The sequence below is a fragment of the Pristis pectinata genome, chromosome 30 (assembly GCF_009764475.1).
Source record: "Pristis pectinata isolate sPriPec2 chromosome 30, sPriPec2.1.pri, whole genome shotgun sequence".
Classification (NCBI taxonomy): Eukaryota; Metazoa; Chordata; class Chondrichthyes; order Rhinopristiformes; family Pristidae; genus Pristis; species Pristis pectinata.
Window position 1 is genome coordinate 26797887 of NC_067434.1, and position 21333 is coordinate 26819219.

At 42.8% G+C, this 21333-nt stretch overlaps 1 protein-coding gene across 1 annotated transcript in view; it reads right to left on the minus strand.

Annotated features, from left to right (window-relative positions):
- The window catches only part of kat6b (K(lysine) acetyltransferase 6B), a 173179-nt gene that overhangs the window by 31930 nt on the left and 119916 nt on the right, over positions 1-21333 (minus strand). Inside the window, exon 12 of the mRNA XM_052041588.1 lies at positions 5137-5230. Coding sequence (XP_051897548.1) covers positions 5137-5230 — 94 coding nt within the window. The remainder of the gene's footprint in view (positions 1-5136; positions 5231-21333) is intronic.

Consider the following 21333-nt stretch of genomic DNA (forward strand, 5'->3'; position numbering starts at 1 on the left):
ACTGGAGGGATCATCTATTGAATGTTGTCCCCTTGTTCAAAAAAGGTAGTAGGGATAGTCCAGGGAATTACAGACTGGTGAGTCTCACGTCTGTGGTAGGTAAGCTGTTAGAAAGGATTCTAAGGGATAGGATCTATGAACACCTAGAGAATCATGGACTGATTAGGGATAGCCAGCATGGCTTTGTGAAGGGAAGATCTTGTCTCACAAGCCTGATAGAGTTCTTTGAGGAGGTGACGAGGAAGATTGATGGGGGTAGTGCGGTGGATGTGGTCTATATGGATTTTATTAAGGCGTTTGATAAGGTTCCTCATGGTAGGCTTCTTCAGAAGGTCAGAGGCCAAGGGATCCAGGGAAGCTTGGTTGTGTGGATTAGGAATTGGCTTGCCTGTAGAAAGCAGAGGGTTGTGGTGGAAGGAGTGCCCTCGGATTGGAGGGCAGTGACTAGTGGTGTCCCGCAGGGATCGGTTCTGGGACCTCTACTTTTTGTGATATTTATAGATGACTTAGATGAGGGGGTGGAAGGCTGGGTAAGTAAGTTTGCGGATGACACTAAGATTGGCGGTGTTGTGGATAGTGTGGAAGGCTGTCGGAGCTTACAGAGGGATATTGATAGGATGCATAGCTGGGCTGACAAGTGACAGATGGAGTTCAATCCGGAGAAGTGTGAGGTGGTACACTTTGGAAGGACAAACTCTAGGGCAGAGTACAGGGTAAATGACAAGGTACTTGGCAGTGTAGAGGAGCAGAGGGATCTGGGGGTTCATATTCACAGTTCACTGAAAGTTGCCTCACAGGTGGATAGAGCAGTTAAGAAGGCCTATGGGATGTTAGCTTTCATAAGTCGTGGGACTGAATTTAAGAGCCGCAAAGTGATGAAGCAGCTTTACAAAACTCTAGTTAGACCACACTTAGAGTACTGTGTTCATTTCTGGTCGCCGCATTATAAGAAGGATGTGGAGGCGTTGGAGAGGGTGCAGAAGAGATTTACCTGGATGCTGTCTGGATTAGAGCATATGGAATATGAGGAAAGGCTTGAGGTGCTAGGGCTTTATTCACTGGAAAGGAGGAGGATGAGAGGAGACATGATAGAGGTATATAAAATATTGAGAGGAATAGATAGAGTAGACAGCCAGCGCCTCCTTCCCAGGGCACCAATGCTCAAGACGAGAGGGCATGGCTTTAAGGTTATGGGTGGGAGGTTCAGGGGAGATGTCGGGGGAGGTTTTTCACCCAGAGAGTGGTTGGTGCATGGAATGCACTGCCTGGGGTGGTGGTGGAGGCAGATACATTGGACAGGTTCAAGAGTTTGTTGGATAGGCATATGGAGGAATGTGAGATAGAGGGATATGCAGGAGGAAAGGGTTAGATATTGTGAGGGTGGTTTGATGGACAGCACAACATGGTGGGCCGAAGGACCTGTTTTGTGCTGTATGGTTCTATGGAGTCAGTGTGGGTGGAAGTCAGAAACAGGAAGTGAGCAATCACTCTATTGGGAGTATTCTATGGACCTCCCAATAGCAGCATAGATGCTGAGGAGCAGATCGGGAGGCAGGTTTTGGAGAGGTGCAAAAATAACAGGGTTGTTGTCATGGGTGATTTCAACTTTCCTAACATTGATTGGCACCTCCTTAGTGTAAAGGGGAAAGATGGGGGAGCATTTGTTTGGTGTGTTCAGGAAGAATTCCTGACACAGAATGTGGACAGGCTGACTAGAGGAGAGGCCATACTGGACCTGGTACTAGGCAACAAGCCTGATCAGGTTTCGGATCTCTCGGTGGCAAAGCATTTTGGAGACAGCGGCCAAAGCTCCTTGATGTTTATGATAACCTTGGACAGGGATAGGAACAGATGATATGGGAAAGTATTTAATTAGGGGTGGGGGAATTGTGATGCTATCAGGCAAGAACTTGGGAGTGTAAATTGGGAACAGATGTTCTTGGGGAAGTGCACAATGGAAATGTGGAGGTTGTTTTGGGAGTACTTGCATGTAGTTCTGGATAGGTTTGTCCCATTGAGGTAGGGTAAGGATGGTAGAGTGAAGGAACCATGCTTGACGAGACGTAGAATATCTTGTCAAGAGGTAGACAGAAGCTTACATAAGGTTTAGAAAGTAAGGATCAGACAGGACTCTGGAGAGTTACAAGATAGCCAGGAGGGATCTTAAGAATGGACAGAGCTAGAAGGGGCAATGAAAAGGCCTTGACAAGTAGGATTAAGGAAAATCCCAAGGCATTCTATACATATGTGAAGAATAGGAGGATGACTAGAGTGAGGGTAGGACCGATCAGGGATAAAAGAGGAAACATGCCTGGAGTCGGAAGAAGCAGGGGAGGTCCTTAATGAATACTTTGCTTCAGTATTCACCAGAGAGAGAGGGAGACCTTGACGATTGTGAGGATGATATACAACAGGCTGATACGCTAGGGCATGTTGACATGAGGAAATAGGATGTGCTGGAACTTTTGAAAAAACATTAGGATAGATAAGTCACTGGGGCTGGACTGGATATATCCAAGGTTATTATGGGAAGCAAGTGAAGAGACTGCAGCACCTTTGATGATCTTTGCATCCTCACTGGCCACAGGAGTAGTGCCAGATGATTGGAGGGTGGCAAATGTTGTTCCTTTGTTCAATGAAGGGAGTAGGAACAACCCTGGGAATTACAGGCAGTGAGTCTCACTTCAGTGGTGGGCAAATTACTGGAAAAGATTCTTAGAGACAGCACTTATGGGCATTTAGAGAAGCATTGGCTGATTAGGGACAATCAGCATGGCTTTGTGAGGGACAGGTCGAGCCTCACGAGCCTGATTGTGCTTTGATGAAGGTAGAGCACAATCTACCTTCATGTAGGTTGTGCTCATGATGAAGCACAATCATCATCATGATTGATGAAGGTAGAGCAGTGGATATGGTGTGCATGAATTTTAGTAAGGTGTTTGATAAGGTTACTCATGGAAGGCTCATTCAGAAAGGCAGGAGGCATGGGATCCAGGGAAACTTGCCTGTGTGGATTCAGAATTGGCTCACCCATAGAAGACACAGGGGGTTTTTGTAGATGGAGCGTATTTTGACTGGAGGTCAGTGACCAGTGGTGTTCTGCAGGGATCTGTTCTGGTACCCCTGCTCTTTGTGATTTTTATAAATGACTTGGATGAAGATGTGGAAGGGTGGGTTAGTAAGTTTGCAGGTGACACAAGGTTGGTGGTTTTTTAAAAAATTTTATTTACAGTGTGGTAACAGGCCCTTCCAGCCCAACGAGTCCGCGCCGTCCATCTTAAACCCATATTAACCTCCCTGTACATCTTTAGAATGTGGGAGGAAACCGGAGCACCCGGAGGAAACCCATGCAGACATGGGAGATCGTACAAACTCCTTACAGACAGCGACGGGAATCGAACTCCGATCGCTGGCGTTGTAATAGCGTCACGCTAACCGTTACGCTACCGTGCGTTGTGGATAATGTAGAAGGTTGCTGTAGATTACAACAGGATATTGATAGGATGCAGAGCTGGGCTGAGAAGTGGCAGATGGAGTTCAACCAGGAAAAGTTTGAAGTGATACACTTTGGAAGGTCAAATTTGAAGGATAATACAAGGTTAATGGCAGGACTCTTAGCAGTGTGGAGGAACAGAGGGATGTTGGGGTCCACATCCATAGACCCCTCAAGGTTGCTGCGCAGATTGATAGGGTTAAGAAGGTGTATGGTGTGTTGGCCTTCATTAGTCAGGGGATTGAGTTCAAGAGCCGCGAGGTAATGTTGCAGTTCTGTAAAACTCTGGTTAGACCACATTTGGAGTATTGTGTTCAGTTCTGGTCGCCTCATTATAGGAAAGATGTGGAAGCTTTAGAGAGGGTGCAGAGGAGATTTACCAGGATGCTGCCTGGATTGAAGGGCATGTCTTATGAGGATAGGTTGAACAAGCTAGGGCTTTTCTTTTTGGAGTGAAGGAGGGTGAGAGGTGACTTAATAGAGGTGTACAAGATGATAAGAGGCATAGGTTGGGTGCACAGTCAGAGACCTTTTCCCAGGGTGAAAATGGCTAACATGAGGGGGCATTATTTTAAGGATATTGGAGGAAGGTATAGGGGGATGTCAGAGGTAAGTTTTTTTTTACAGAGAGTTGTGGGTGTGTAGAATGCACTGCCAGCAGAGGTGGTGGAGGCAGAAACATTAGGGTCATATAAGAGACTCTTAGATAGCCACATGAATGATAGAAAAAAGGAGGGCTACGTGAGAGGGAATGGTTAGATAAATCTTAGAGCAGGATAAAATGTCGGCACAACATCGTGGGCCAAAGGGCTGAAATGTTCTACGTTCTAAGTATTATAGTTAAAATACTTGATTGCTGTGATCTCAACTCAGGGATAGCAACAAAGATCAGCGTTGGAATGTTTCTGCTCTAGTGTTTTGAGAGCTCATACAGCCCCTTGAGAACAACCCAGGAGCTCTCAAGAAAAGATATAACAAAGCTAGCTGTTTTTCCACTTCCAATCACTTCAAAATGGTCATAGTATATTTGCATGCTGAGTTGTGCTCCTAGGACATAAAAAAGGCAGCTTGAGAAGCCGGCCTGTATACATTGCATCTTTAACGCGTTTCCTTCAATTTTATAAAATGTAATGCTTTGTGTAAAATGAAAGGGATATTCTTTCACAGGTCTTTGAAAGGGAAAATCGATCATAATTTCTTATTGTTTAAATGCATCATCTATGCTTCATTCGGTTTCCTGCTACTTGAACTTAATAAATGTATATGCAAAAGCTTTTGAAATATTTTACATTTTGCTTCTACCCAAATGTTTGATCTTCAAACAGTACTGATTGAACTGACTACTTTCTATCTCATTTCGGTTTTTAACAATTTGTTTCAGCCTATTAGCTTTTTGTGTGCTGGCACATGCTTTGACAGTTGCATTCTTAATTCAAGCTTTGAGGAATCAGAAGGGTAAAATTTCATACCTGAAGGAGTATCAAGGTCTCCAATATTTAATGATGCACAAATCAAAGCAGCTACATCAAGAGTAAAAGCACACATTCATCATTTTTTTTAGCCCATTATTTATAAGAACTAACATTCCCAACTCTCTGACAAAGATTATTGGAACACTGTTTCAAACAAAACAAAGCACTTACTGAAATCAATCAGGAACCTTCCAAAGCCTCGCCTTTGGTACTGGGGCATAATCATTATGCAGGAGACATTGTACTTCTGCTGGCAAAGCTTTTCCTGGGGGAAGGAGAAATAGACCTAGTTTGTCAGTGTAATGCTGATGCAGACAACACATTACCCAGCAGTGTCCTTGCAAAATGTCACACTAATCTAGGCCAACACTGATTGCTATTAACAATTATGTATGATGATCTGTTAGTATTGTTTTCAATCAAATCCAAATTGTCAGCTGAGCTCGAGACTTTGGGGCTCAAGTCAATGGTTTCCTGCAACAAAGGCAGATAGGATGGTGAGGGCAGCATATGGTATACTTGCATTCATAGGTTGGGGCACAGAATATAAAAGTTGTGACATTATGTTGCAACTTTACCAAACTGCACTTGGTGGACTGTGTGCAGTTCTACTTGCCACACTACAGGAAAGATATAATTGCACTGGAGAGAGTGCAGAGGAGGTTCACCAGGATGTTGCCTGGATTGGAGGACTTTAGTTATGGGAAAAGATTAGATAGGCTGGGTTTGCTTTCCCTGGAGTGAAGGGGGCAGAAGGGGTGATCAGATAAATTATATGAGGCATAGATAGGGTAGATAGTCAGAATCTTTTTCCCCATGATATGGGTATCAAAAACAAGAGGGTGTATGTTTCAGGCGAGAGGGAGGAGTTTTAAATGGGACTTGAGGGGGAATTTTTTTTTAAGCACATAAGAGTGGTTTATATCTAGAACTCACTGCCAGGCGAGTTGGTGCAATCAGGTACAATCACTACATTTAAGTGACAATTAGACAGGAACTTAAATAGGCAACCATAGAAGAAGGAGTTGGACCTAGTGTGGGTAGACGGGATTAGTGTAGATGAAAACAGTGGGCCAATGAGCCATTTGTGCTGTACAACTCTGACAGTCAACACACATGGGTTATCCATGTATTAAAATCTTTTCAACTTAATTTTTAAAATAGTAGTGCAGGAGACACATGGTAGGCTCAGAAGTTTCTTCTGAAACACACCATAACCACAGTTAACATTTACATTTATAAAGAGGTGATATATGCTGCACAAAATGGAATACTAAACTGTGATTCAAATTAACACACAAAAGTGAAGTCTATGCCACTACTGAAACAGGCAAATTTAAAACCTACTTCAGCACAGGATTTTAATATTTAAAACCACTTGACATCTTTGCTTGATCAATATTTAGCAGGGAATCAATGCACCATGATGCTACATAAATTACACTTCACTTTATTAGATTAATCTAAATAATAAATGCTTCAAAACTACCAGACTTTGTTGTACCTGTAGTAAAGGTGAAAGGATAGACTAGATATGTGTGAGCTTTATTTTCTAAACCAGATCAGCATTTATGTGCATGGATAAGGACAAATTACGAATAGATCACCAGGCATCCCCATCCTTTGACACAGCCCCTGCAACACTGCACACAAAACCCAGCTTTACCTTCAGACATTCGTTTCAAAAAGAGACCAGCCAAATAAACACAGAAATGAAACAGAAATCCAGAGCCCTTCCATTCCCTGGTGATGAAGAAAGTCAGACAGTAACAAATAACCCAGGAGAACCTGAATGGAATTATCACTCTATTTAATTGGGACATATTTGCAGACTGATAAAATATTGGATGTCGCCATGACATCCACAACTGCACCAATGCACATTGTGCTGTGCTGTATACAATATTAATTTTTTCAATATTGAATTCCTAATCTCAGCCTTGATAAATTGCAGGAGGTATGCCAATCTGAATATCAGAATCATTAGAACAGACAAGGAGACCATTGTGCCTATTAGGTTCTGCAGAACAATTTCATGAGTTCCATTCCCCTGCCCTTTCTCAGTAGCTGCAAACTTTGTGCTATCCATTCCCCATTAGAAACTGTGATAGACAATATCATTATTCTTAAAGGCAACGGGTTCTAGATCGTGACCATTCTCTGTATACAAAAAAAAGCTATTTCTCAGATGCTCTCTGTATACAAAAAAAAGCTAGTTCTCAGATGCTCACTGTATCTTTTGCCTTTCACTTTGAAAGTGTGTCCCTGGTCACCACACTTCTGCTAATGAGAAAAGCTTCCTTCTGTCCAATCTTTTGAAATCACAATCTGTACATTTCTATCAATTGTCCTCTCCACCTTTAAGAGAATAAATAGTTTTTCTCCAGTGTAACCCTAAAGCTGAAATGCCTCATCTTCAGCAAATCTTTTCTGCACTCACTCTAGGATCTTCATATACCTCACAACCAGAATTGGACATAACACCCCATCTGTGGACTAACTACAGTTTTATACAGGTTCAGTGCAACTTCTCTGCCTTTGAATGCAATGCTTCCTGTAGACCCCATATGTTTTTCAGCTGCGCTCTCAACACGGTCTGCCACCTTCAAAGATTTATGCATATAACACTCAGATCCTTCTATTCTGCACACCCTTCACAATTGTGCCATTTGATCTCAATTGCCCCCCTCACCTTTTCTGCCAAAATGCATCACTTCATATTCTTCTGTATTAAATTTCACCTGCCAGTTGTCTAGCTGTTCTGCCAGGGTACCTATGTCTTCGTGTAGTTTATTACTATCCTCCTCCCTGTTGACCACATTTCCAAGCTTGGTGTGTATAAAAAAAAAGTCTAAATTTCAGGTGTCATATTCTGGTCCTAGCACAAGCCTACGAGGGATAACAGCGTCTCCCATCCTCAGTCTTAAATACAATAATTTTCTCACAGATTTATTTCTTCAGCCAATATTTTATGCATTCTGTCACTGACCCTTTTCTTCAATGGGCTTTAATGCAGTAAACTGGCTTTTCATGTGGAACTTTGCCAACTGCCATCTGAAAATCTATGTGGAGGACATCTACTGCATTCACTTCAGCAGCCTTTTGTTAACTCACCAAAAATGAATTAACAAATCCTTGGTGGCTCTCTATTATTAACTCTGTCAGTGCTTATCCTAAATTATTGTTCATTGCTTCCCCACCACTAAGCTTAAACTGACTGGCTTGTAGTTGTCAGGCTTGACCATACACTCGTTTTAGAAATAAGTGTAGTCCTATTGGCCAGGAAACTGGAAGAAAAGTCCCTTCCTCTTTGGATAGCATCATAGGATCTGTCACATCTATTTGGGACCTCATCTTAATGTCTCATTCAAAAGGTGGCAGGCTATACAGTGATGGTTTTAGGGGATGAATTACCCACAAAAGATGGCAAAGGTGGCAGTTATTGATTAAAGTGGAAGGGACTTTTCCAATGTTCTGGTCAATATGCATCCTTCAACCAAAATAACTAAAAGATACCAGCTTGTCTTGTTACAATGTCATTGTTACTATTTTTATGACATTGTGCACATATTGGTTGCTACATGTTTTCCATTACAACAGTAACTACAAATATGCAAAATATTTTGGGGCATTCAGAGGTTGTGAAAGTTATTGTGTACACACAAGTCTTCCTTCCTCTTGTGAAGTTTTGTGCCCACAGATCACCAGCACTTCAATGATTCACTACATTTTTGAATTTTTCTATGAAATATATAATTTCCTGCTAATTCAGAATTACATCTGATAGGAAAGACGAAACGATGCTGTGAATTCTTGGAGCACATTTGGTGTTGATATTATCTTTGGCAAAAATCCCAACTGCAGTGCAATGCTGTTCACACATCAAATGTTCTAGCAAATGGGCTGAAACAACAGCCATCAGGATGGAAGTTTACCACAACATAGACGATGTTACAATGTAGCCTCAGGCCCAATAGAGGAGATATTATCTACTATTGCAGTTTTACAAAATATTCTGCTGAAATTCAGGTTTTAGAGTACACTCTTACATTAGCAGTCTTACTTTGCACAGTCTCTCTCAAATCTAGACTTTTATGCCTGCAATTATATTTTTATCCCAATTTGGCCACGCCACCAGCCTTGAGAGTAATTGTGCTTTCATATCTATAGCAAACAGGTGGGACTCTGGTTTAATGTATCCAAGAAACAGCATGCCTGACGATGCAGTAGTCCCTTTGTACTGAATTAAATGCCAGCCTTGGTTATGTGTTTGCTTTTGGAGAAGGAATCATTAACCTGAGTCAAGGTATGAGTGCTACCACTAAGCAAAGGCTGACATGTGCTGATAATTACAAAGCATTACTGGTTTTCCTATTTTAAGAATATATATCCAGGAATGGGCCTTCTAAATGACTGAGAATCTGAATTTTATAAAGAACCCTTAGTAATTCTGTCCTTGTCAATAAACAGCCCTGGAATCAGGACCAGGACAGGACAAGAAGAAACTACATTAAGGATTTTCCCATATCTTAAAGCTAACAGCTATACAACATGCAAAACTATTACCAAGGAGACCCCAACGATTCCAAACTTAAAGTTTAACTGATATACTCCTAACTAGCATCAATTCTACTCATACAGATGGAGAATTTGTAATTTGCAGTGGGAGTTACTGGAAAAATTCTGAGGGACAGGATTAATCTACATTTGGAAAGGCAAGGATTGACTACTTCAGTGAGGCCTTTGACAAGGACCAACATGGAAAGCTAATCCAAAAGGGTAGAGCTTATGGGATCAAGGGCAAGTTGGCAAATTGGATCCAAAGTTGGCTTGGTAATAGGAAATATAAGTGGAAAGAAAAGAAATCAAGTTGGTTCCCAAGTTAAAGTCCTAAATCATAGAATCATAGAAAGTACACCACAATACAGGCCCTTCAGCCCACAATGTTGTGCTGACCTTTAAAGTTGGGGAAAGACTCATTTTGATAGTGCAAAAGAGGATCTGCCAAAAGTAGGTTGGGAGCAGATGCCTGTGGGTAAAACCCCATGTGATACGTGGATCTTTCTAAAAAAAAGTTAGTAAGAGTTCAGGGTCAGCATGTTCCAGTAAGAGTGAAAGGCAAAGATGGCAAGATCAGGAAACCTTGGATGACAAAAAATATTGAAGGTTTGATCATGGGAAAAAAAGAAACACATGACAGGTATAGACAACTACAATCAAGCAAAACCCTTGATGAAAACAGAGGGTGTAGGAGAGTACTTAAGAAAGAAATTAGGAGAGCAAAAAGAGTAATGAAATATCCTTGGCAGCTAAGATTAAGGAGAATCCTAAATCATTCAGTAAGTATATTGGGAGCAAGAGCATAGCTAGGGAAAGATTGTTTCCCTTTAGGGACCAAAGGAGGAACCTATGTGTGGAGCTAGGAGAAGTGGGCGAGGTCCTAAATGAATACTTTTCATTTGTATTTACCAAGAAGAAGGACGTGGGGGACAGTGAGTTCGGGGGGGGGGGGGGGAGATACATTGATTGTCTGGAGCAGGTCAGTATAGAAAAGATGGTGGTGTTAGATAGTCGGTGGTGTTAGATGTCTTGGAGCACGAGTGTGGATAAATTCCCAAGGCATGATGACATGTATTCCAGAATGCCACGGGAAACAAGGAAGGAGATAGCTGGGGCCTTGACAATGATTTTTGCATCTTTGTTAGCCACAGGTGAGGTACCAGAAGACTGGAGGATAGCTAATGTTGTTCCTTTATTTAAGAAGGGCAACAGGGATAACACAAGGTTCAGTAGCTTATACTTATCTATGTCAGTGGTAGGGAAATTAATGGAGAAAATTTGAAGGGTCAGGACTTATGTACATTTGGAAAGGCAAGGACTGATTAGGGATAGTCAGCATGGCTTTGTGCAGGGGAAATTCTACTTCACTAATCTGATCAAGTTTTTTGAGGGGGTAACAAAGTAGACTGATGAAGGCAATGTAGTAAACATTGCCTACATGAATTTTAGGAAGGTATTTAACAAGGTCCTGCAAGGTAGGCTGGTCCAGAAGGTTAAGTCAAATGGTATACAAGGTGAGCTGGCTAATTAAATTTCTAAATTTTAAATTTTATTTACAGCATGGTAACAAGCCCTTCCGGCCCAACGAGTCTGCGCTGCCCATTTTTAAACCCAAATTAACCTACCCGTACGTCTTTGCAATGTGGGAGGAAACCGGGGCACCCGGAGGAAACCCACGCAGAGATGGGAGAACGTACAAACTCCTTACAGACAGCGACGGGAATCAAACCCCGATCGCTGGTGCTGTAATAGCATCGCACTAACCACTACGCCAAGATTGGTGAGCTGATAGGAAACAGAGGGTTGTGGTGGAAGTCTGTGGCCAGTAGTGTACCATGGGGATCGGTGCTGGGATATTTTGCTGCTTGTGATAAATGTTAAGAACTTGGATGTGAACTAGGGAGGTATGATTAGTAAGTCTGTGGATGACACAAAAATTGTACTGTAGATAGTGAGGAAGTTTGTCTAATGCTACAGCAGGATCTAGGTCAGGTAGCAAGTTATGTGGAGTGTTCCCAAATGGAATTTAATCTTGAAAAATGCAAGCTGATGCATTTTAGGAAGTCAAATAGAAGTAGGATATATACAGTAAATGGCAGGGCATTATGGAATGTTGATGGACAGAGACACCTTGGGGGTCCCAGTCCATGGTTCTTTGAAAGTGGCAACAAAGATAGAGGATAATGAAGAAGGCACTTTACAAAACACTGGTTAGGCTGCACTTGGATTATCATGTGCAGTTCTTGTCATCATACTATAGGAAGGATGTGATTGAGCTAGAGAGAGTGCAGAGGAGATTTACCAAGATGTTGTCAGGATTGGAGAACTTCAGTTATGGTGACTATAACCAGAGTGCATAGGTTTCGGGCAAGAAGTTTAGAAGGGATCTGAGGAAGATTTTTTTATCCACCCAGAGGATGACTGGAATTTGGAACACATCACCTGAGTTGATGGTGGAGGCAGGTGCTCTCACAGTATTTATGAAATATCTGGATAAGGCATAGAAGCCTATGTACCCTGCTGGTAAATGAAATAAGTGTAGATGGGTACTTGATGGTTGACATGTTCACGGTTGGCAGAAGCATCTGCCTCTGTGTTAGAAGACTCTACAACAGTTTTAATGATTGCTAGTAGTCAGTAAATTTTAATGGAAAACATTAGCTTTTCTACATTTACTTTCTAAGCCACAGGCTTGTTATGAATTGCAGTTATTTCAATCTATTTTGCAGCTAATAGCTTCTATCAGAACTAATCTACCAATTGAACTGTTTATTAAATACTATTACATTACACGGTGTCATCACAAGCAACTAAATAAATCTAAAAAACGAATAGGTTGGGTACTGTAACAAGATTAGAAACACAACTAAGAAAAAGTTAAAAAAGAGAGTTTAAAAAACTTTAAACAAAGAAATCTGATGTTATGGTAATCAGAGATCAAACAAAGGAATATTTGGAATGTTATTCATTGCTGGCCTAGGTTTGGAAAGATAACTAAATTCCCTTTTGACATTCTTTAAGCAAGAATATTTTAGGATAAAGTGCATGTGTAAAAGGAATTTTTTTGTACCTCAGACAATACTTTAGCACGGGTTGAAACAAAAACGTAGACTCTTGTGTTAAAACCCAGATGAATGCTCATTCAATTAAGATAATTATTGCTGTTAGATTTCAGCGGTTGCACTTAATCTATCCCACATATTTGTAGTTTAGGTTCCTTTCCAGAATTCTAGCCCTACTTGAGAGGGGCAACACTGGACTTCCTATTGGGAAATAAGGAAGGGCAAGTGACTGAGGTCACAGTAGGGGAGCACTTTGGGATCAGTGACCATAGTTCCATTATGAATATTTAAAATAGCTATGGAAAGGGACAGGTCCGCAGGTTCCTGTCAAGGCGAATTTTGAAAGGGGCTTGTAAAGGTTGTTTGGGCTAGGTTGTTTACAGACATGGGACCTCTGGTAAGTGGGTGGTTTTTAAAAGTGAGATAGCAAAAGTTCAAGGACTACATGTTCCTGTTAAAGTACAACACAAAGCTGCTGGGAGTTGGAAACCCTGGATATCAAGGGATATTGTAACCCTGGTCAAGAAAATGGAGGGTTGGGTCAGATATAGGAAGCTGGGATCAAGTGAATCACTGGAGGTATCTAGAGGATGCCAGAGTATACTCAAGGAGGAAATTAGGAGGGCAAAGAGGGGGGCATGAGATAGCTTTGGCAGAGACAGTTAAGGAGAATCCTAAGATTTTTTTTAATATATTAAGGGAAAAAGAGTGACTAGGGAGAAAATAAGGCCTCTCAAAGACCAAAATGGAAATCTATACTTGGAGCCCCTGGAGATGGGCAGAGTTCTCAATGATTATTTCTCCCCTGTTTTTTTACCATGGAGAAAGATGTGAAGACTTGGGAACCTGGGAGAGTTAACGGAGATGTTTTGGAAGAAATCCATATTACAGTAGAAGACATGTTGCATGTGTTAAGATGTATGAATCTCCAGGTCTGGTCGAGGTATATCCCAAGAACACTATGGGAAGCTAGAGAGGAAATTGTGGGAGCCCTTGCTGAGATATTTGCAACATCGCTATCCTCTGGCGGGGTGCCAGAAGACTGGAGGATAACAAATGTTGTACCTTTACTTAAGAAGGGCTGTAAGGATAGTAATTATTAACCTATTGGTCTAACCTCTGTGGTAGGCAAGATGCTGGAAAGCATTCTGAGGGATAAAATATACTTACATTTGGAAAGACAAGGGTTGATCAGGGGTAGCCAGAATGGCTTCGTGAGTCTTACAAATTCGTGCATCTTACAAATTTGAGTGAGTTTTTTTTGATGAAGTGACGAGGAAGGTTGATCAGGGAACAGTGGTAGATGTGATATATATATATGCATTTCAGTAAGCCTTTTGATGAGGTTCTGCATGGTAGGCTGCTCTGGAAGGTTAAATTGCATGGGATCCAAAGAGAGCTGGCAAACTGGATACAAAATTAGCTGGATGGTAGGAAGCAGAGGGTGATGGTGGAAGGATGTTTCTCACACTGGAGATCTGTGACTATTGATGTGCCCCAGGTGTCAGAGCTGGGCACATTGTTATTTGTCATCTACATTAACGATGTGGATGAGAATATATGAGGAATAGTTAGTGGGTCTGCAGATGACACTAAAATAGGTGGTGTTGTAGACAGCGGAGTACCAAGAATTGCAGCGGGATCTTGATCAGCTGGGTAGGTGGGCTGAGGAATGGCAAGTGGAATTTAATTCGGATAAGTGTGAAGTGTTACATTTTGGAAGCACAAATCAAGGCAGGATTTTTACATTGAATGGAAGGGTGCTGGGTACTGTTGTAGAACAGAGGGACCTTGGAGTACAGGTGCATAGTTCCCTTAAATTGGAGTCACAGGTAGATAGGGTGGTGAAGAAGGCTTTTGGCATACTGGCCTTCATCAGTCAGGGTACTGAGTATATAAGTTGGGAGCTTATATTGTGATTCTACAGGACATTGGTGAGGCCACATTTGGAGTACTGTATTCAATTTTGGTCACCCTGTTATAGGAAGGATATGATTAAAGAGTGCAAAAATGATTACAAGGATGTTGCCAGGACTCGAGGGACTGAGTTATAGGGAGAGGTTTGACAGGCTAGGTCTTTACTCCTTGGAGTGTGGGAGACTGAAGGGTGATCTCATAGAATTATATAAACTCATGAGGGGCATAGATAGGGTGAATCGAAAACTAAAGGACATAGTTTTAAAGTTAGAAGTGAAAGGTTTAATAAGCTGAGGAACAACTTTTTTTGTTTAAACACAAAGGGTGGTAGATATATGGAACCAGCTGCCAGGGGAAATGAGGCAAGTACATTAGATACATTTAAGTAGTATGTGGACAGGTATATGGATGACAAGAGTTTAGAGGGATATGGGCCAAGTGCTGGGAAATGGGATTAGCTTGAATATACATCTTGGTTGGCATGGAAATGAATGGGCCGAAGGGCCTTTTTCCATGCTGTACAACTCTATGACTTTATAACTGAAGTGTGAGTGGGGGAGCACTTTGGAACTAGTGACCGTAATTCTATTTGTTTTTAAAAAGTTATGGAAAAAGATAGGCCTGGTCCACAAGTTAAGCTTCTAAATTGGGGCAAGGCAACTTTTGATTGGGAGAGACTACTTGCAGGTAAAGGGACATCTGGCAAGTGGGAGGCTTTTAAAAGTGAGATAAGGAGAATTCAGGGACCGCCGGTACTTGTTAGGGTGAAGGGCAAAATGGAGACACGAGAGACTGCAGGTGCTGGAATCTGGAGCAACAAACAAAGGAGCTCAGCAGGCCAGGCAGGTCTGTGGATGGAAACAGACAGTCAATGCTTTGGGTCAAGACCCTTCATCTGGACTGAAAGATAGCCAATAGGAGGTGGTGAGTGGGAGAGATGGAGCAAGAGCTGGCAAGCAATTGGTGGATCAAGGTAGGGAGGCAGATGGAGGAGGAAAGAGTGGAGATAGTGACAGAGGGTGGGAGGTGATATAGATAGAGGCAACAAAGGGCTGCAGAAGATGGAATCTGATAGGAAGGAAAAGTGCAGCATGGAACCAAATAAGGGAGATGGGGTAGGCAGATGGGAGGAGTGTGTGGGTGATGGGCCGATGGAGTAAGTAGAGGAGGGGGAGGAAGGGAAAAAAAAAAGGGAAGATGGGGGCTGGTGCAGTGTAGGAGGAAATGGGTAGATCAGGAGGAGAGAAAGGGGGAGCAGTGTACCTGAAATTGCCATCAGGCTGTAGACTACCCAGGGGGAATATGAGGTGCTGTTCCTCTAGTTTATGTTTAGCCTCACCCTGGCAGTAAAGGAGGCCGGGGACAGAGGGGCCATGTGGGAATGGGGAGGGGAATTAAAATAGTTAGCAACTGGGAGCTCCAGAAGGCCAAGGTGGATGGAGCGCAGGTGCTCAGCAAAGGGGTAGCCCAGTCTGTGCTTGGTCTCACCGATGTACATCAGGAGCACTGAATGCAATAAACAAGGTTGGAGGAGATGCATGTGAATCTCTGACTCGCATGGAAGGGCTGTTTAGGGACCTGGATGGTGGTGAGAGAGGAAGCGTAGGGATACATCTTACATTTCCTGCAGTTACAGGGGAAAGTGCCTGAGAAGGGGAAGGGATGGGTGGAGAGGGATGAGTGAACCTGCAAGAGAAAGAGAGCGAGCGAGAAAGAGAGATCACATTGTAGCTGGTGCAAGTTTCGAAGAATGATGTGCTGGATGTGTAGGATGGTGGGGTGAAAGGTGAGGACTAGGGGAATTCTATCCCTGTTCTGTTTGGGGGCAGCTAGCGTAGGTGCAGAAGTGCAAGAGATAATGTGGGTGAGGGCTCCATCAACCACAGTGAGGGTGGGTGAGGGGGAAGCCCTGTTTTCTAAAAAAAAGAACACCTCAAATGTCTTGAAGTGCAAGGCCTCATATTGAGAACAGATATGGTGGAGATGGAGAAACTGGGAGAAAGGAATTACCTCCTTACATGTGACAGAGTGGGAGGAGGTATAGTCGAGGTAACTGTGGGAATCAGTGGGTTTGTTGTAGATGCTGGTGGATAATCTGTCTCCTGAGATGGAAACGGAGAGATCAAACAAGGGGAGTGAGGTGTCAGAAATGGACCATGTGAATTTGAAGGCAGGGTGGAAGCATGTAGCAAAGTTGATGAAATTGACGAGTTCTGCACTGGTGTAGGAGACAGCACCAATGCAGTAATCGATGTAGCAGAGAAAGAGTTGGGAAGTTGGTTTGGAACATGGACTGCTCCACATAGCCAACAAAAAGGCAGGTGTAGCTAGGGCCCATGCGAGTGGCCATGGCTATATATTTGGAGAGAGTGTGAGGAGTCAAAAGAGAAGTTGTTCAGGGTAAGCACAAGTTCTGCCAGGCGGAAGAGGGTGTTACTAGAGGAGAACAGGTTAGATCTGTCCTCTAGAAAGAAATGGAGAGCCCCAAGGCCCTTCCTGATGGGGGATGGAAATGTATAGAGACTGGACATCCATGGTGAACATGAAGCAGCGGGGGTCAGGGAATTGAAAATTGTTAAAATGGAGAGAATGCGAGGTGTCCCGGATGTAGGTGAAGGGCAAGGCTGGCAGGATTAGGGAACCATGGTTGACCAGGGACATTGAGGCACTGGTCAGGAAAAGTAAGTAGGCATATGATAGGAACGATTTGAAAGGGACCTGAGGGGCAACCTTTTCACCCAGAGGGTGGTGAGTACATGGAATGAGCTGCTAGTGGAAGCTGTAGAGATGGGTACAATTACAATGTTTAGAAGACATCTAGACAAGTATATGGAAATGAGAAGCTTAGAGGGATATGGGCCAAGCACTGGGAAATGGGCCAAGCTCAGGTAGACAACTTGGTTGGCATGGACAAGTTGGGCCTTAGGTCATAGAGTTATACAGCATGAAAACAGGCCTTTCGGCCCAACTTGTCCACGCAACTAAGTTGCCTACCTGAGCTACCGAAGGGCCTGTTCTGTACTGTATACCAATTATCATTTATGGCTCTAAGTGGTCCTGAGGCTGGGCAAATCCATCACTCAGGATTAATTAAGGACCAAGGAAAATCATCTTTCTTTAAACTAAACCCAAAGTAGTTAAACAGCTCACTTTGAAATCCTGTAATACACCGGTACAAAAATAAAAATTCTACAAAGTACTAAAAATTAATGATAGCATAATAAGCATTTAATTGTGAATCTTATTTACATACATGGATTTACCTTAAAAGAAATTATACCAATGTTGACAGTATTCTGCATTTCACCGTCAATCTTAATTGCTTGGTCTGGTGGAAAGAGCAACCACTTCGTCGCTGTGTTGTAGAATTTAGGTTAATGTCAATCCTTAAATTCACTTTGAAGTTAAGTATCATAGTTCAAGTTCAATTTAAAAAGGCAAAAATCTATATAAGAGTTAAATTTGCCAGAAGTTATATTTGATTCCTCCTTGGTGTGTGCACAAATGTTTAACACAATATGGTGTCAGCTTGGAATGTGGGAATGTTTTGAGAAAGTAAAAGGGTCCTGGTCCACAGCCTTGACAGTAGATAATGATGAAAAACATGCTTGTCTGGGAAAGGAAAAATGATGTGCTGTTGCAGGTGTAGCCTGGTACCATACCCATGGGACAGTACTAGGGTAAGGGGTTTTAAGAGTATAGAAAGGGACTACTTTTGTGCAGGGTACACTCTTGCTTTAGGCTGGAGTCGCAATCAGACCTAAGGGGCAGACTTGAGAAAGAGAGCAGTAGAAGCAGCTGTTGAAAACCTGGCGTTCCCTCCAGCACTGTGTAGATCAGTTCACTGAGTGGTTGATAAGTATTCTTTGTATTCTATCATTCTGTAGTTTTCAAAGTGGTTAATGAGTAGTTTTCATATCATCCAAATAGTGTCTTTATAACCTTTAATGTGTATACAGTGCATCCTTTGTTTGCAAATACCCCTTGCTGCTGAATTAAACGAGTTTTAAAATATTTTTGTTACAGACTCAAATCAATTTATAAGATAGCAACATTTTATCCTCAGCTTGCCACAATAATGCTATTGGCAACAAATTGCCAGCAAATAACTAAATAGCACATATGATGTGTACAGAGAAACTGAATCTGTGGTGGTAGAACGATGTCAACATCTCTAGACATTATCATTAATTATCATTTGCTGCAAAGAAATCAGATGGTTAGATTTGAAATTAGCCTGTATGATGTATTGAACCTTCTGAACATTAGCTGGAATTTGAGTTGGTCAGCCTCAAGGACTAGTTAGTGAAACTGTAGCACAAAATTTAACCTTTTTGTGTCTATTTACTTCTTTTCACCAACATTTCCAGTGAGCTCCTTTAGTTGTTTATATCCACACCCAACTTCCATCAACCAATCTCTTATTCCTTTTGGGTGACAATCTGCTCCGCCTCCTCTGTATCAGTGACACCTGTTACTATTTTGACATTTTCCCCCTTGTCCTATTGAAATCTTTTCCACTCTCTGATTTATCTTGTTTATTTGTATGCAAGAGCTCAGGGATAGACCACTGTTTACATTGCCCTACCTACCCCTCTTAAGTCTACAAATCCCCCATATATGACAATATTAGAGAATAATGAGGAAAAAGCATTTTTTAGCTCTGAAGGAGCTGGTATCTTCATTCAGGTGATTTACCAGATTTCCCAATAATTTTAGTCCACAAGTTTTAATAATTTTTAAATTGCATAGATTACTGAATGAGGACTTAAGAGAGAAACAGGAACTGAGAGACCAAGGAGCAGTGGGTCCCTCACTGGTCTGGGCTAATTTAGAAGGCCCAGTAAAAAGGAGGTCATGTCAAGCAGAGTGGCCATTTTGAAGCGGCCATTGTCGGAGTGGACAGAGTCAGAGTGAGTGGCTTTGGCACAACAGGCTTTGGCATCAAGAGGCGGAGGCCATTTGCAACAACACTGGTGAGTAGCTGGTAAGTAAAGGTAAGATTTACTGTTATTGTTATAACTTTTAAGTAGTCTACAGCTAGGTAGGGAAAAAAAAATAGTTCAGATGGAGGGCAAGGCGCTGTGCTGCAGCTGCATGATGTGGGACCTAGTGGACCCTGCTGGGGTGCACGGTGACCACATCTGCAGTAAGTGCTTGAGGCTGGAGGAACTTAAGCTCAGAATTGATGACCTGGAGTCGCAGCTTCAAACACTGCAGAGCATCAGGGAGGGAGAGAGTTATGTAGATGCTGTGCATCAGGAGGCAGTCACCATCCCCCCCCACCACCTTGGAGCAGGTACTTCTAGGGTCCAGGAGGCAGATAGATGAGTGACTGTCAGGGGAGAGAAAGAGAAGGGGAACAGGCAGACGGTGCAGAGGACCCTGGAGGCTGTTCCCCTCAAAACAGGTATTCCGCTTTGGATGCTGTTGAGGGGGATGACCTACAGGGATCAAGTGGCAGTAGCCAGGTCTCTGGCACTGGGACTGGTCCTGCAGCTCAGAAGGGAAGGGAGGAGGAGGGCAATAGTGATAGAGGAGTTGATAGTCAGGGGAACAGACAGGAGGTTCTGTGGCAGTGAGCAAGAATCCTGGATGGTATGTTGCCTCCCAGGTGCCAGGGTCCAGGATCTCTCTGATCAGGTCCACAGCATTCTTATGCGGGAGGGAAAGCAGCCAGAAGTCATGGTACGTGTTGGTACCAACAACATAGGTAGAAAGAGGGATGAGGTCCTGAAAAGTGAGTTTAGGGAGCTAGGCAGAAGAACAGGACCTCAAGGGTAGCAAACTCAGGATTGCTGCCAGTGCCACATGATAGTGAAGGTAAGAATAGGAGGAGATGGCAGATGAATGTGTGGCTGAGGAGTTGGTGCAGGGGGCAAGGTTTTAGATTTTTGGATCATTGGGATCTCTCCTGGGGAAGGTGGGACCTGGAGATGGGTTACACCTGAACTCGAGGGGGACCAATATCCTTGCAGGCAGGTTTGCTAGTGTGGTTCGGGAGGGTTTAAACTAGTTTACAAGGGGGATGGGAACTAGAGGGATAGATCATTGGAGTAAAGCCAGATCTAACATACAGAGAGGCTTTGAGGAAGCAGAAGCAGAGTATAGGGTATAAAAGTAGTAAGGTGGATGGGCTAAAGTGCCTTTACTTAAATGCAAGAAGCATCAGGAATAAGGGTGATGAACTGAGAGCTTGGATAAATACATAGAACTATGATATTGTGGCTCTTGCAGAGACTTGGCTGACACCAGGGCAGGAATGGATACTGAATATTCCCAGATTTCAGTGTTTTAAAAGGGATAGGGAGGGGGGGAGAAGAGGACGACGGGTGGCGTTACTGGTTAGGGGTACTATTACAGCTGCAGAAAGGGTGGATAATGTAGCAGGATGGGTGGAAGTTAGGAGCAAGAAAGGAGCAGATACTCTACTGGGAGTATTCTATAGGCCCCCTGGTAAGCAGCAAGGATACTGAGGAGCAGATCGGGAGGCAGATTTTGGAAAGGTGCAAAAATAACAGGGTTGTTATCATGGGAGACTTCAACTTCCCAAAAACTGATTGGCACCTGCTTAGTACCAAAGGTTTAGACGGGGCAGAGTTCAAGTGTGTCCAGGATGGATTCCTTTCACAGTATGTTGACAGGCCAACTAGAGGGAATGCCATATTAGATCTAGTATTAGGTAATGAACCAGGTCAGGTGACAGATCTCTCAGTGGGTGAGCATTTGGGGGACAGTGATCACCTCTCCCTAACCTTCAGCATTGTGATGGACAAGGATAGGAGCAAAGAGGACAGGAAAATATTTAATTGGGGAAGGGCGAATTATG